Consider the following 13,511-nt stretch of genomic DNA (forward strand, 5'->3'; position numbering starts at 1 on the left):
CGTTGGGAAGTGCGAATTTGCGAGTATTATGGTTTACCTGGGGAAATGTTACAACAAGTATGACATCCTAGACATCGAAAAGACAAAGATGTTTTAGGCCCAACACGAGTTACAATATATCTAGATTTCCCGTTCTTTGGGGGCCTCCTGTGTACTTGAAGACTGTCTTCCTCTGATATCTCCTTTGTGTACAAACGTCAATACTCTCGTCGTAAACTTGTGAGTCCACCGGCACTCGTGTACGGTGGTGAACCTGCCAAGTTCAAACCGTCCTCAAACAACAACACGCCATGGCGGAAGAAACCAGTCTCCCTGAGAATCGGTCGAAATTGAAAGAATTCATAGCCGTAAGTACGACGAAACTCCTCCCGTCGATGTCCCAATAGTCGTCATCGTCACTCACGTGTCGGTACCGTGGTGTTAGTCCATCTCCGTCATCCGAGGAGACTTGTCCAACATCACCGCACCGCCGTTCGTTCTCGACACCAAATCCACGGTTGAATTGCCCGCATTCTGGGCCGAACGACCGTCGGTGTTTGTGGCGCCCGCCGCATCAGAGGACCCCGCGGAGCGTGCCCTTTTGGTCTTGAGGTGGTTCATTGCGGCCCTACGGAATCAGCAGTACGCGGGTCGCTCCGAGGATGAAGGGGTCAAGAAACCCTTGAACGCGTTCCTGGGAGAAGTGTTTCTCGCAAAGTGGCAAGATGAAGTTGGGACGACGAGGTTGGTCAGTGAGCAAGTCAGGTACGGTCATGACCCACCCCTTTGTACACTCGCTGAACTCACAAATTTTAAGTCACCATCCTCCGGTCACGGCTTGTCGAGTATGGAATGAAGAACATGGCGTTTCGGTGAGTGTTTTGGTTTGACTCGACTCGCCGAGGTTTCCCAGCCTCCAAAACAAAAGGATCGAACGTCACATGCTCACCGTCGGTCACCGTCCAGGCGGAGGGATATACCAGACAGGAAATTACCTTCAATGGAACCGTCAACATTCAACAGATTGGTCATGCGACCCTCCACCTGTCTCGACACGATGAAACTTATCTCATTCCGCTACCCAATGTCAAAGTCAGGGGAATTCTGACGGGAAACCCGTACCCCGAGTTACAGGGAACTTACCACATCCCCTGCACCAGCGGGTACACGTCGACCATCGAGTTTGCAAGTAAAGGGTTGTTCTCCAGTTCGGACAAGAAACACAGCTTCGACGCAAAAGTGTACCGCGAAGGAGACGAAGAGAAAAAGCCACTGTACAGTGTGACGGGCCACTGGGATGGGGAATTTGTGATCCGCGACGTCAAGAGAGATGTGGAGGTTGAAAAGTTTGACGTTCGCTCGGCGAAGACGACTCCGCTGGTCACGGAACCGCTTGAAGATCAGGACCCGTGGGAGTCTCGTCTTGCGTGGCGAGGAGTCCGCGAGGCCCTTCTCAGGGGCGACATGCAGGGTGCAGCTGACGCCAAGTCGAGGCTTGAAAATGGACAGCGAGAGATGCAGAAGGTGGACGAAGACGGTAAACATTGGAAGCGTCTCTTTTATGAGGCGGGACAACGGGACGAGGTCGCCGAGGAACTAGGAAGGAAGATAGGTCAGACCATCGACCCGGCGGACACGGTTGCTGCTTGGAAGTTTCGTCTCGAAGAGTGGCGGGACGGACGGTTCAACAAGCCGTACCATGAAGGCTTGAGACCTGACAATACTAGATCCAGCCGGACTGGTGAAGGTGTGACGGATCGAGGGTTGGTGAATGGGATAGGTGCCGGGGCTGGAGAAGAGTCTAAACAGTCCGCGGATGACCGACGGTCGAATGGCCCTCAACAATTGGCGACGGACCAAAATCGAGGAATCAATAGTCATGTCGATGAACAACAGCAAGAGTCGAGCATGGATCCATCCACAATAACAACAACTGAACCATCGAATTCGGATGCATCACAAATCGAGAGCGGTGTGGCTGGGATGAGCGTTCAGGAAAAGAGAGCCGTCGAAGATCTTCTCAGGAAAAAATACTCGACCTCTGGTCGGTGATGGTAGCGAGATGATCTCGATACCATTATTACAGACACGGTCAATAGTCATAGTGATGGCAAGGTGTCCAGGTTGGTGGATAGATACGGAGAGGCATGTATTGCGCATTTGAGTTGAACACTGAACCGTACTATGCATACGACACAATTGTACGGTGAACCAAGTTTTCCCACGTTGATTCTCACCCGTGTAGCTTGACGCGATGTTTCGAGGCGGGCCTCTCATCTATCGGTGTCTGTCTATGGTAGAACAATCTGCTCCCGAGCGTGTTGGACATTCTGGGATTGACGACTTGATTTGAAAAGGCTACAGACGACAAACAATCCTTCCCAGGGGTATCTCTTTGCTATGTACCATGCATGAATTGCGCCTTTGCACTTGCTTGCTAATAAACTGAACATATAAAATCCAGAGAGGGGCGGGTTCTTCCATCGAAACACCGAAACCCATCCCATTTGCTTTCCGGTCACACACAAAGTGCACACTGACCCGCGGTGTGGGAAGTACTTGTCTCAGGCACCAACCACTGCGTTCTCCTTGATCTCCACCATTTCCCTACACATCTCCAAAAAGCGCCCTCGATACTCTGGTGCGTCAGTCGTGATACTCATCGGACCTTTTCGATCAATCAGGTTCCACGCCTTGATCAAGAACGTCATAGCCTTCGCGTGGACTTTGTGCTTTGCCCAGAAGAAGTCCAGGATGACTGCCCGAAGAAGCCACTTGTGATCCTGCGAAGGTACGCCCGTTCGCCAACTCGGCGGATCACTGAAGGGGTCATCCTGTATCGGAGTCGACGAATCTCGTGGGATCCGAACGAGCATGAGGCTATAGTCCACGGCGTTGTGCTTGGCGAGGAGCTCCGTGTCTGCTTCGAGAGCTTGAAAGAAAGAGTCTGCTTGTTCCCTGCTGAGGACGAGTTTGTCATTGAAATCATCTGCGAGTTTGGACTTTGTCGCTTGGCTCGCTAGCCTGCCGCCCGCAATGTCGCGCTCTGGAAAGAAATACGACATCGGTTTCAGGTCAAAGGTCTGCCAGTTGGAGTCGTCGGCTTGGCCGTGCAACAAGTTTTCCATGACGAGGTGGTAGGCTGGTGCGAGTCGCAAAATCCCACCGATACTGCTATACCGCCAGCCGAGGAAATCTGTGATTCGGACCAGGAGGGACCTGGGGTGCGTCTGCATGTGTGTGACATATGGTTCGAGCAGGTCGTCGCGGAAAAAGGAATGCTCGAATTGACGTGGGATGGATTTTAGGAGGTATTTGTTGTCAGTCGTTGTGAAGAATGTCTATCGCCGGAGTATTGTGTCAGTTAGACGTGATGATGAATGTGGTCTGGAAGGGCCCTACAGAGCCGGAATATCCCATGTCTCCCTTTGGTACCAGGGAGTCAGCGTCCACAAAGCTGGACTTGTATTCATCGGTGGAAAGACCCCAGGTCTCCGTACGCAGCTTTCGAAACAGTTCCGGACGCAGTCTAACAAGAGTGAGGCCGTAGAGTCTGAAAAATTTGAGTATATTCCGCCATATTCGGATGCGTCTTCGGGGATCAGTTTCGTCATCAGTCAGAATGGCGTAGACGATGGAGCGCGATATGCGTTTGTCTCGGCCATCGCCCATCGTTCTGAGGTAATTGATGAGCTTTCGAACGAGTTGTGCTAATACTTTGAACGCCGGTTCAGACATTTTAGAAAGACGGAAGTTGCTGTCATTGAGAAACTGTTTACGGAAACTCCTGAATGGAAATGTCACCCTCATACAGAATGGCAATAGAACACAGACACGGTTCAGCACACGAGCTATTAACAAAACGGCCGAGCGCCCTCTTCGACGTGATTGGCCCTGGAAAGATCCTCGGTCTCTGGCATCTCAACCCCACACAGTTCGGCTGTCGAGGAACTGGGTACAAGGTACGGAGTATGGAGTAGTCAGGACTACATGACTCGCATGGGGGCCGGGAGGTACTTCAAATCAGAATGTTTTCACCGCTCTCATTGACGGACATCCTTTATGCCTGCTTCATCTGGCGGACCACGTGAACGGAGATCTTAGACCTAAGAAATACAGATACAATGGCTAGAATCTATATGAATACCAGCCCACAGCCCTTTGTCGACGTGCCTAGGCTGGACTTGCTGACATTTCTATTTGGTAAGCTCATCCTTCCACCTTGGAGTGTCAATCTCACACAAGAACATCTAGACTCCGAACACAGTGTAGCACAAGATGATACCATACTTCACCTGGAAGCAGACAAGCCCTCCAACCAGCTCACCAAGGCCGAGCTTCGCAGTCTCGTCGGAAAAATCGCTCACGGACTACGACACCGGTACGGAATCGGAGCCAGTGGACCAAGCAAGGATGTTGTGACGGTGATCAGCTATGGTCAGGTATTAGTGCCCGCCGCATTCTTCGGTGTCATCGCAGCAGGTGGTGTATACTCTGCAGCAAGTCCGTCGTCGACCGTCTCAGATCTCGCCCGACAAATCAAGATCGGTAAGAGTCGTACCATCATATGCAGCGCAGAATTCAAAGACCTTGCCGCCCAAGCTGCCAAGGAGTGCGATATCCCCGTTGACCGCATCCTGGTCCTCGAGTCAAGTCCATCGCGGAAACTACAGAGCTTAGACAGCACAGTCAATGCTCTATCCGATCAGACTCTCAATTGGGAGAAGATCACAGACCCCGAATCATTGAAAAAGAGTCTGATCACTATCTTGTGGTCTTCTGGAACGACGGGTCTACCTAAAGGTATGGAATCACCTCGCATCCGGCGGCTCTTGACCCCCTGAACCCCCCGTATTGCTCATTCTGATGCTGTAAACACCAGGCGTGATGTTATCTCATGAGAACCTGGTACAAGAAGCCTACCTTGTCTCATTACCGGGACGCGAATGGGCAGTGAAGCAAGTCGAAGCAGGCAAGGAACTCAAACCGTACCGCACCCTGGCACACCTTCCCATCAGCCACATCGCAGGTCTGTTCGGATACCTCATCCTCCCCTTCTACTCTGGTGGCTCTGTCGTCTGGATGCGCAAGTACGAATGGTCGAAACTCCTGCAGTACGTGAAACAGTTTGAGATTACGGCATTCTACACGGTTCCATCCATCTACCTTCGGATATCCAAGTCTCCAGACGTACGGGACCATTTCAAGAGCGTCGACGCCGCGTCTACTGGGGCTGCTCCAATGGATGGGGAATTACAGAGTCATGCGAATTCGAAGCTGGGCACGGGAGAGACCTTCATAGGCCAGACTTGGGGACTCAGTGAGACCACGGGAGCCGTTACCATGATGCCTAGAGGTCAGAGCGACGTCACGGGGAGTATCAGTCCGATTTTGCAGAACGTGGAGCTGAGGTAAGACTCTGCCTCGGATGCGTGTTTGTTGGCTTGTATATGTGGCTGACATGGTGAGTTCCAGAATGGTCGATGAAGACTTCAACGACGTCGAACCAGGACAAGAAGGCGAGTTACTCGTCCGCAGTCCGCTCGTGACACAAGGCTACTTCAACAACCCCGAAGCTACCAAGGCCGCATTCCACGATGGGTGGTTCTGCACGGGCGATATTGCCGTATTGCGTAACGGCAAGTTTTACATTGTCGATAGGAAGAAGGTATGTACACAGTCGTCTCCTAAGTCCAGTCTATGTATCCGCATAGGTATAGGTAGGTCAGACTCTTCAGCTAAAACTAACCCCCTTTGTCATCGTAGGAACTATTGAAATACAAAGGTCTCCAAGTCGCCCCGGCCGAGATCGAGAACCTCCTGATCACGCACCCAAAAATCCAGGAGGCAGCTGTCGTCGGAGTCAACATGCCAGACGACCCCGGGACCGACCTTCCACGAGCATATATCGTCGCCGATCCCAAGGAGATAAGCGAGGATGAGGTCAAGGAATACGTCAGGCAACGGCTGGCACCGTACAAGCAGCTCCGCGGGGGAGTGGTGTTTGTGAATGAGATTCCCAAGAACGCTATTGGCAAGTTGTTGAGAAGAGAGCTCCGGGATCGGGCGAAGAGGGAACTAGGTCTTGGAGCTAAAAATGCCAAGTTGTGAGACCGACCTTGACCTTCAGCGACATATGGGATATGGAGAAGTCGATCAAGGATCTTCTCTGTACAGTATATGATGCGCATGAGGGAAGGAAACGGACCCTCTGCGTTGACACTTGGGGACTTTCGCTGGGACTAGGCTGGTCACGTGCAGAGCGGGGAGCCTGAGGGGTAACAAACTACTACACTAACAAATTGCCTCAATAGGCATGGCATATTCTGCCATCGGCGTCCTCCGCCATCGGGTTCCTGTGCGAGCAAGTAGTCCTAAGCCAAAGCCACAAGGAGATTTAACATATATTTGACAAGCGGACGAGATCTATAGCTTCTCGACTGGATACACCTCTCGAATCCATTCGCACTCCCTATCTTCGAACCACGTACATCCCTGATATTCTCTTGTCCTCCTAACACTTGCACTGCGATCACGCAGGAGTAGCCCTTCCCTGAGGACTCTGACATATCTGGGTTTCAGAAGAGCCAGACACTCATCATGGAAGTCAACATCGTACCACAGGTCATTTCCGACGCTTCTGTGAACAAGGAAGGCCCACCGGCAGCGGCCAACCCAGATATCACCACCGTACCCATTCCTGCGTCCTTGATCGACACTACCTTCTCCTCCTCGACGAACCTAAGCACAACCGTCCTCGGTGCGAAAGTCCTCTCATTCTCCGACGAATGGTTCGCGTCCGCCGAGAACCTCCTGACCGCAGGTCCGCCGGTCCGCAAACCAGGCTTCTTTGTGCACACGGGAGCGTGGTACGATGGCTGGGAGACGCGAAGACACAACCCCAAAGAGTATGACTGGGTGGTGATAAAGCTGGGCTGCGTCGGTGTGATAGACGCCGTGGAGGTGGACACCGCTCACTTCAACGGCAACGAGGCACCGTATGCGGGTCTGGACGGCTGTTTCCTCACGCCCGAGCAAGAGGAGGGCAGCGGTGTAGAAAAGGAAGGCTTTCGGAGCTGGAAGGAAGTGCTGCCCCCTTCCAAATGCGGCCCCAGCCAACGTCAGGCCTGGAAGGTCTCTGGGCCCGGCGTCACGGGTCAACAATTCACCCACCTGAGGTTGAAGCAGTATCCGGACGGTGGTATCGCGAGACTGAGAGTGTACGGCAAAGTCGTGCCCCCGCCGTTACCTGTCAGTGCGGCCGGTGGCGGCGAGAGACCGGTGGAGGACCTGGCGAGTGCGTTGAACGGTGGCGTCGCGATCGAGTGCTCCGATCAACATTTCGGCGGAAAGGCTTACCTCATCCTACCCGGTCGAGGCAAGGACATGGGCGACGGGTGGGAGACCAAGAGGAGCAGGACCAAGGGCCACGTCGACTGGGTCATCGTCCGGCTGGGTTTGAAGGGCAAGAAGATTGAAAAGGTGGTCGTCGACACGAAAGACTTCCGTGGCAACTTCCCCAGGGCCGTCAAGGTGGAAGGTCTGTGGATGGAAGCCGCCAAAGCAGCTCTGGGAACCGAAGCGGACCCCAAGGCCGACGATGCCAATTGGGTCCCGTTGATCTCGGGCGAGCAGCCTTGTAAAGCCGACCTCGAACACATCTTCGAAGATGGAGCTCTCCTGGCCACGGACGCCCCAGAAGGTCGTGTCTGGACGCACGTCAAGATGACCATCATCCCTGACGGGGGCGTGAAGAGGATACGCGTTTTTGGGAGAAGGGCATAGACTATGGTGTCGTGACCTACACGCTCATCTTGGGTCTCGAGGGGAATGTCACTACTAAATGTAAATAGTTCAAAAGCAACCCCCTTTACCCTGTACAAAGATTCTTGTAACAGTACTACCGTGCGTCGTCTTACTGGTGCGAGAATGGACAATAAAACCCAGTCGATCCAAGGTCTGCAGATATCGTCCTCGTAAGAGAGGTGGCATCTCCTCCGACGCCAGCAAGTCTGGTCGGACTGTAGAGTGGAAGATGCGCGACGCACACCGTCCGTGAAAGCACCCGTTCATGGGCTAAAGGGGTAAGTTCCTACCCTAAGGTGGTTTTAGTCGTGCATAGGTACGCAAACAATACGTCTCGTCGAATGGATCTCGACGTGGTCTGTACAGTACGGGCGGAAGAGACATCACCCAACGCGGAACGCGACTCGAATTGCATACCCCTACCCAACAAGGCATTCGGAGTTCAGCCGTTCGCTTCGAGCAGGCCCAATCCTTGCGATTGGACTACCACCGTACCCGACATTACGCAACATCAGTAGAATCGGTGGCCTTAAGGCAGGATGGATATTGTTTCGTAGGTATGAATATGAAGAATTGAATATGAAAAAGCTATAGAAAGACATACGTAGGTACTTTTGCGCCAACAATTTCTAACAATTCTCGTCGTACAAGCAAGCAACCCAGGCAAAAAAGCTATCCACCCATTTTGTTTACTTGTCTAGTCATTGTTGTCGGTCTTGGTTCTTCTATCAATAATGTCCTCCTCCTACCTCATCATCACCACACTCACATTGATCGCCTTGCCATTGTTGTGGACCTTGGTGTCCCTCGTCCAAAACTATAGGACTGCTAGGTCGGCCAAGCTTCCTGTCCTGATATGTCCCATTGACCCATTCAATCCCTTCTGGATGCTCTTGCGGCCCTACATCAACCCATTGCTGGCTCGCTTACCTTTTGGCCTGGGAGCCTTCACAGAGTACAACCATCTGGGCTTCATGTGGCGGGACCAGGGTCGTCTGCACGAGGTCCACGGAGGGGCTTACATGATAGTGACGCCCGGACTGAATCAGTTGGTCGTGGCCGACGCCAGCGCGGGCACTGAGATCCTCAGATCCATTCACACGTGGGGGAAGAACCCGGCGTTCAACGAGCCGCTCAAGACCTTCGGTCCCAGCGTGGCCACCGACGAGGGCGACGCGTGGCAGCGACAACGCAAGATCACGGCCGTGGCTTTCAGCGAACGCAACAACTACCTCGTCTGGGTCGAGGCCGTCAGGCAGAGCAGGCAGATGCTGGCGGGCTGGCTGACCAAGAGAGACGTCGTGACCAGCACGGCCGAGGACTCGTACATGGCGGCGCTCCACGTGCTCACCGGCGCAGGCTTCGGGAGGAGCTACGACTTCGACAGCCCCCTGACGGTGCCGGACCCGGGCCACACCATGAGCTATCGCGATGCCCTCTGGGGTGCCATGGCCAACATCTTTGTCACCTACGCCATCGCAAAGCTGGGCCGACTGTCCGTCCTTCTCCCTTCGAGCGGCAAACGCGTCCACCGAGCCATCGTCGAATTGAAAATGTACATGCGCGAGCTGGTGGACAAGGAGCGTTCATCATACTCCCAGGGTGGTGGAGGCTCCGCCAACAACACCACATTGGCGACGAATCTCATGTCGAGTCTTGTGCGCGCCTCCGAGAGTGAAGCGCGCACCGCTTCTGGAAAGTCGCGCAATGCACTCACCGATGAAGAATTCTTGGGGAATCTCTTCATCTTCAACGTTGCCGGACATGACACGACAGCGGCCACTTTGGCGTATGCAATGGGCCTTCTTGCTTGCAACCCTCGATGGCAAGATTGGATCAAGTGTGAGCTCGACGAGGTGTTTGGTGAGAGAGAGGTGACGGAGGATGAATACGAGACTGCCTTTCCGCGCTTAAAACGGTGCCTGGCGATAATGGTAAGAAATGTTCTTGTGGTCAGGTCATCTTGAGAGAGAGAAACAGCAAACAAAAAGCTGACGGTGCGGAATGTTTGCAGTATGAGACACTGCGCCTCTACGCACCCCTGAACGGGATTCCTCGTTATACAGGGTCGACGCCAAAGACGCTCGCCCTAGGGTCGGACACGTACATCATCCCAGGAAACACCTTCGTCTTTGTCAACAACGCCGCCGTTCAGATGGACGAGCAGTATTGGGGTCCTGACAGACTCGAGTGGAACCCGTCCCGCTGGCTTCGTGAGCCATCATCACCGTCATCGCTCGCCTCGACTCCAGGCGAGTTTCCTGTCCAGCTGGCGGAGAACAGCTACCTGCCCTGGTCGAGTGGACCACGAGTCTGCCCCGGTAAGAAATTCTCTCAGGTGGAACATACTGCTGCCTTAGCCGTGCTGTTCCATCATCATCGGGTACATCCTGTCGTGCTGCCTGGCGAAACCGAGGAACATGCAAGGGGAAGGATTCAACGCGTGGTGATGGATTCGGACATGGTGCTGGCGATGAGAATGAATCATCCAGAGGAGTTGAAGGTTAGATGGGTGAAAGATCCGTGAATTGTTCTGGATGTGGACGATAGATACTCTGTGTAGTCGGTAGCATCAAAGTGAAATGACCGTGATGGCCAGCCAGCTCGGCAAAGAGTGGATGATGGTTGGATGATGGTTGGATGATGGGGTGAGGTTCTGGGCCTGGCTGGCTGGTGTTGTACTCGGCATCTTCAGACTTTCCCGCCTCGGACAATCGCTTCCGGGTCTTTGAACTCTACCGTACACGATGCAAGTCAGTCATTATTTAAGCTGCCAAGAGCGATTTCGGCCGGACGAGTGGCTCCCGTTGGCCCTAGATGCATCCAGTCAACCAATCAGACGCGTCTTATAGGCTTCTCCGCAAAAATCTCCCTGCACCGGCGTCTGCCACTCATTCTCGCCCTCTTCCCGCCATATCTTGCCACAAGACCACGGGAAAGAGCGAACCACACCACCAACCGCCCGCTTCCAATGCCTTGACTCATAATTCTTCAACCTCGACTTTCTTAATTGTTTCCTCTCCCACTGGGCCCTTCCCATTCCTGACCTTCTCGCCAAACCACCATGGCGACCAAAATCATGCCCATGAGGCCTGGCTCCAGTGCCATTCGCTCCATCTCGAGACGGAGACCCTCGTGCTCACAACAATTTTCCACCACCGCTCCCACCGCAGCTCTTTCACCCTACCGAAAATCACAAAAAACCACATCCGACCAAAAAAGAAGACCTGCCACCACTGCGGCAGCTCAAGCACAGTACGAGTGTTTCTGATCATGAGAGAGATTGAAAAAATTCACAGTCAAAAGCTAACACCCAACTAGATCAACCCGACCTCTCCCCAGTCCAGCCTTCAACAATGACTTTCGACGTACCGAGCCCTCCCCGTTGGTCAATCGCCAACAACCCGAGCTCGATGATTCATTCGTTGGTCTCAGTGGAGGAGAAATCTTCCACGAGATGATGCTCCGATTAGGCGTCAAGCATATGTTCGGCTACCCTGGTGGTGCCATTCTGCCAGTCTTCGATGCCATCTACAATTCAAAACACTTCGAATTCGTCCTCCCGAAACACGAACAAGGTGCAGGCCACATGGCAGAGGGCTATGCAAGAGCATCTGGAAAACCTGGTGTGGTCTTGGTGACTTCTGGCCCAGGTGCCACGAATGTCATTACTCCGATGCAAGATGCGCTCTCTGATGGAACTCCCATGGTCGTATTCTGTGGTCAAGTGCCCACCACTGCCATTGGCACAGACGCCTTCCAAGAAGCCGACGTTGTGGGGATCTCAAGAGCCTGCACCAAGTGGAACGTCATGGTCAAGAACGTTGCAGAACTACCAAAACGTATCAAGGAGGCATTCGAGATTGCCACGTCAGGACGACCGGGTCCTGTCCTTGTTGACTTGCCCAAGGATGTGACTGCTGGCATCCTTAGACGGCCAATTCCCATGCAATCCACTTTACCCTCGCATCCTTCCGCTGCCACTCTGGCGGCGAGAGAAATGTCGAGAAAACAGTTGGAAGGTACCATCTCCCGCGTGGCAGACTTGGTCAACATTGCCAAGAAGCCTATCATTTATGCTGGAAATGGTGTTTTGGGTAGCCCCGAAGGGCCAGGTCTCCTCAGAGAGCTGTCGGACAAGGCGTCTATTCCCGTAACAACGACTCTGCAAGGGCTGGGCGGTTATGATGAACTTGACCCCAAGTCATTACACATGCTTGGAATGCATGGCGCCGCATACGCCAACATGGCGATGCAGGAAGCCGATCTGATCATCGCCTTGGGCGCTCGGTTTGACGACCGTGTGACTCTCAACATCGCCAAATTCGCCCCTCAAGCCAAGGCTGCCGCAGCTGAGAAGCGGGGTGGCATTGTTCACTTCGAAATCATGCCCAAGAACATCAACAAGGTCGTACAGGCCACCGAAGCCGTAGAGGGAGATGTCACCACCAACCTGGCCGAGCTCATCCCCAAGGTCAAGGCCGTAAAAGATCGACCTGAGTGGTTCGCTCAAATCAATGACTGGAAGAAGCGATTTCCCTTGAGCGCATACGAGAAGGGCACACCCGACGGCTTGATCAAGCCGCAAGAATTGATTGAAAAGTTGTCCGACATGACGGCCAACAGGAAACATGAGACTATCATCGCAACTGGTGTCGGACAACATCAAATGTGGGCCGCTCAACACTTCCGATGGCGATACCCTCGAACCATGATTACCTCTGGTGGTCTGGGCACTATGGGCTTCGGTCTTCCTGCTGCCATTGGCGCCAAGGTTGCCCGACCAGATGCCCTCGTGGTTGATATCGACGGAGACGCTTCGTTCAACATGACTTTGACCGAACTGAGCACCGCTAACCAGTTCAATATCGGTGTCAAGGTCATTGTCTTGAACAATGAAGAACAGGGTATGGTCACTCAATGGCAGAGCTTGTTCTACGAGGATCGATTCGCCCACACGCACCAGAAGAACCCCGACTTTGTCAAGCTCGCCGAGGCGATGGGTGTCCAGGCCCGACGATGCATCAAGCCTGCCGATGTTGAAGCAAGCCTTGAATGGTTGATCAGCGGAAGTGGCGACGGACCAGCTCTTCTCGAAGTCGTTACTGACAAGAAGGTGCCTGTCCTGCCCATGGTGCCTGCTGGCAAGGCTCTCCACGAATTTTTGGTTTATGATGAAGGTATGATTCCAGTAGAGTGATTGCCCTTGAGGATCTACTAACAATGTTGATAGCCAAAGAAAAGGAGCGAAGAGCTCTCATGAAGCAGAGATCCGGTCATTGAGCAGCATAATCACCATAATTTTCCGTTGAATACCCCAATCTAGGAGGACGATCTGTATAGGCGACGTACGCATTCATGATTTCGCAGAAGCTTGAGACATTGCACAATTCCAGTGCAGAACCAGGCTCTCTTTGAAGAATCCGACTATTATGTTGGAAGAAGAAAAGTGCACAAAAAGTTTGGCAGGAGTGTGATTTTGAAACGGCTGTCGCATGGGACCATACATGATATGATCCCACAGTCAGTCTACGGGGTACATAGCGTCGTTTTGATCAGCCTGAAAACCAACGTTGAGCATTTTGTCAGCCCTGCATCTGATTGTCTATTTCTTTCGTAATATTTAACTTGTGTCAACCAACCTCTAGGTGAAGCTGTCCTCTTACCTCGGTAGATGTGATAAAGGAGGCAGACCATGTTGCGTGCAATGCGTACTCGTATCTCCA

General features: G+C 53.1%; 5 protein-coding genes across 5 annotated transcripts; 4 read left to right on the forward strand and 1 right to left on the reverse strand.

Moving 5' to 3' along the window:
* Positions 1-290: 290 nt before the first annotated feature.
* Positions 291-2,181, forward strand: PV06_02264 (uncharacterized protein; the record flags this gene model as incomplete). The annotated part of the gene is made up of 4 exons (XM_016402918.1): positions 291-347; positions 425-744; positions 797-851; positions 946-2,181. The coding sequence occupies 4 exons, from the start codon at positions 291-293 to the stop codon at positions 2,029-2,031; spliced, it is 1,518 nt and encodes a 505-aa protein (XP_016266815.1). The 3' UTR covers positions 2,032-2,181.
* A 163-nt stretch (positions 2,182-2,344) lies between these two features.
* PV06_02265 (uncharacterized protein) lies at positions 2,345-3,783 on the reverse strand. Its single transcript, XM_016402919.1, has 2 exons — positions 3,382-3,783; positions 2,345-3,320 (listed from the first exon to the last, which is right to left on the reverse strand). The coding sequence occupies exons 1-2, from the start codon at positions 3,715-3,717 to the stop codon at positions 2,544-2,546; spliced, it is 1,113 nt and encodes a 370-aa protein (XP_016266816.1). The 5' UTR covers positions 3,718-3,783; the 3' UTR covers positions 2,345-2,543.
* A 190-nt stretch (positions 3,784-3,973) lies between these two features.
* PV06_02266 (uncharacterized protein) lies at positions 3,974-6,290 on the forward strand. Its single transcript, XM_016402920.1, has 5 exons — positions 3,974-4,182; positions 4,234-4,782; positions 4,862-5,390; positions 5,455-5,647; positions 5,746-6,290. The coding sequence occupies exons 1-5, from the start codon at positions 4,104-4,106 to the stop codon at positions 6,088-6,090; spliced, it is 1,695 nt and encodes a 564-aa protein (XP_016266817.1). The 5' UTR covers positions 3,974-4,103; the 3' UTR covers positions 6,091-6,290.
* On the forward strand, positions 6,268-7,916 carry PV06_02267 (allantoicase). The gene has a single exon (XM_016402921.1). It carries the CDS (start codon positions 6,580-6,582, stop codon positions 7,762-7,764), a length of 1,185 nt encoding a protein of 394 aa, XP_016266818.1. The 5' UTR covers positions 6,268-6,579; the 3' UTR covers positions 7,765-7,916.
* A 2,812-nt stretch (positions 7,917-10,728) lies between these two features.
* On the forward strand, positions 10,729-13,418 carry PV06_02268 (acetolactate synthase, large subunit, biosynthetic type). The gene is made up of 3 exons (XM_016402922.1): positions 10,729-11,040; positions 11,107-12,965; positions 13,019-13,418. Exons 1-3 carry the CDS (start codon positions 10,850-10,852, stop codon positions 13,066-13,068), a joined length of 2,100 nt encoding a protein of 699 aa, XP_016266819.1. The 5' UTR covers positions 10,729-10,849; the 3' UTR covers positions 13,069-13,418.
* Positions 13,419-13,511: the final 93 nt, after the last annotated feature.

The sequence above is a fragment of the Exophiala oligosperma genome, assembly GCF_000835515.1.
Source record: "Exophiala oligosperma strain CBS 72588 unplaced genomic scaffold supercont1.2, whole genome shotgun sequence".
Classification (NCBI taxonomy): Eukaryota; Fungi; Ascomycota; class Eurotiomycetes; order Chaetothyriales; family Herpotrichiellaceae; genus Exophiala; species Exophiala oligosperma.

Excerpts from the sequence above, each read along its gene's own strand:
- PV06_02265 (XM_016402919.1), bottom strand. The coding sequence starts at position 3,717 with ATGTCTGAACCGGCGTTCAAAGTATTAGCACAACTCGTTCGAAAGCTC. Across the intron at positions 3,321-3,381 it reads ACATGGGATATTCCGGCTCT|ACATTCTTCACAACGACTGA; the intron begins GTAGGGCCCTTC and ends CTCCGGCGATAG.
- PV06_02266 (XM_016402920.1), top strand. The coding sequence starts at position 4,104 with ATGGCTAGAATCTATATGAATACCAGCCCACAGCCCTTTGTCGACGTG. Across the intron at positions 4,183-4,233 it reads CTTGCTGACATTTCTATTTG|ACTCCGAACACAGTGTAGCA; the intron begins GTAAGCTCATCC and ends AAGAACATCTAG. Across the intron at positions 5,648-5,745 it reads ACATTGTCGATAGGAAGAAG|GAACTATTGAAATACAAAGG; the intron begins GTATGTACACAG and ends TTGTCATCGTAG.
- PV06_02267 (XM_016402921.1), top strand. The coding sequence starts at position 6,580 with ATGGAAGTCAACATCGTACCACAGGTCATTTCCGACGCTTCTGTGAAC.
- PV06_02268 (XM_016402922.1), top strand. The coding sequence starts at position 10,850 with ATGGCGACCAAAATCATGCCCATGAGGCCTGGCTCCAGTGCCATTCGC. Across the intron at positions 11,041-11,106 it reads ACTGCGGCAGCTCAAGCACA|ATCAACCCGACCTCTCCCCA; the intron begins GTACGAGTGTTT and ends ACACCCAACTAG. Across the intron at positions 12,966-13,018 it reads ATTTTTGGTTTATGATGAAG|CCAAAGAAAAGGAGCGAAGA; the intron begins GTATGATTCCAG and ends CAATGTTGATAG.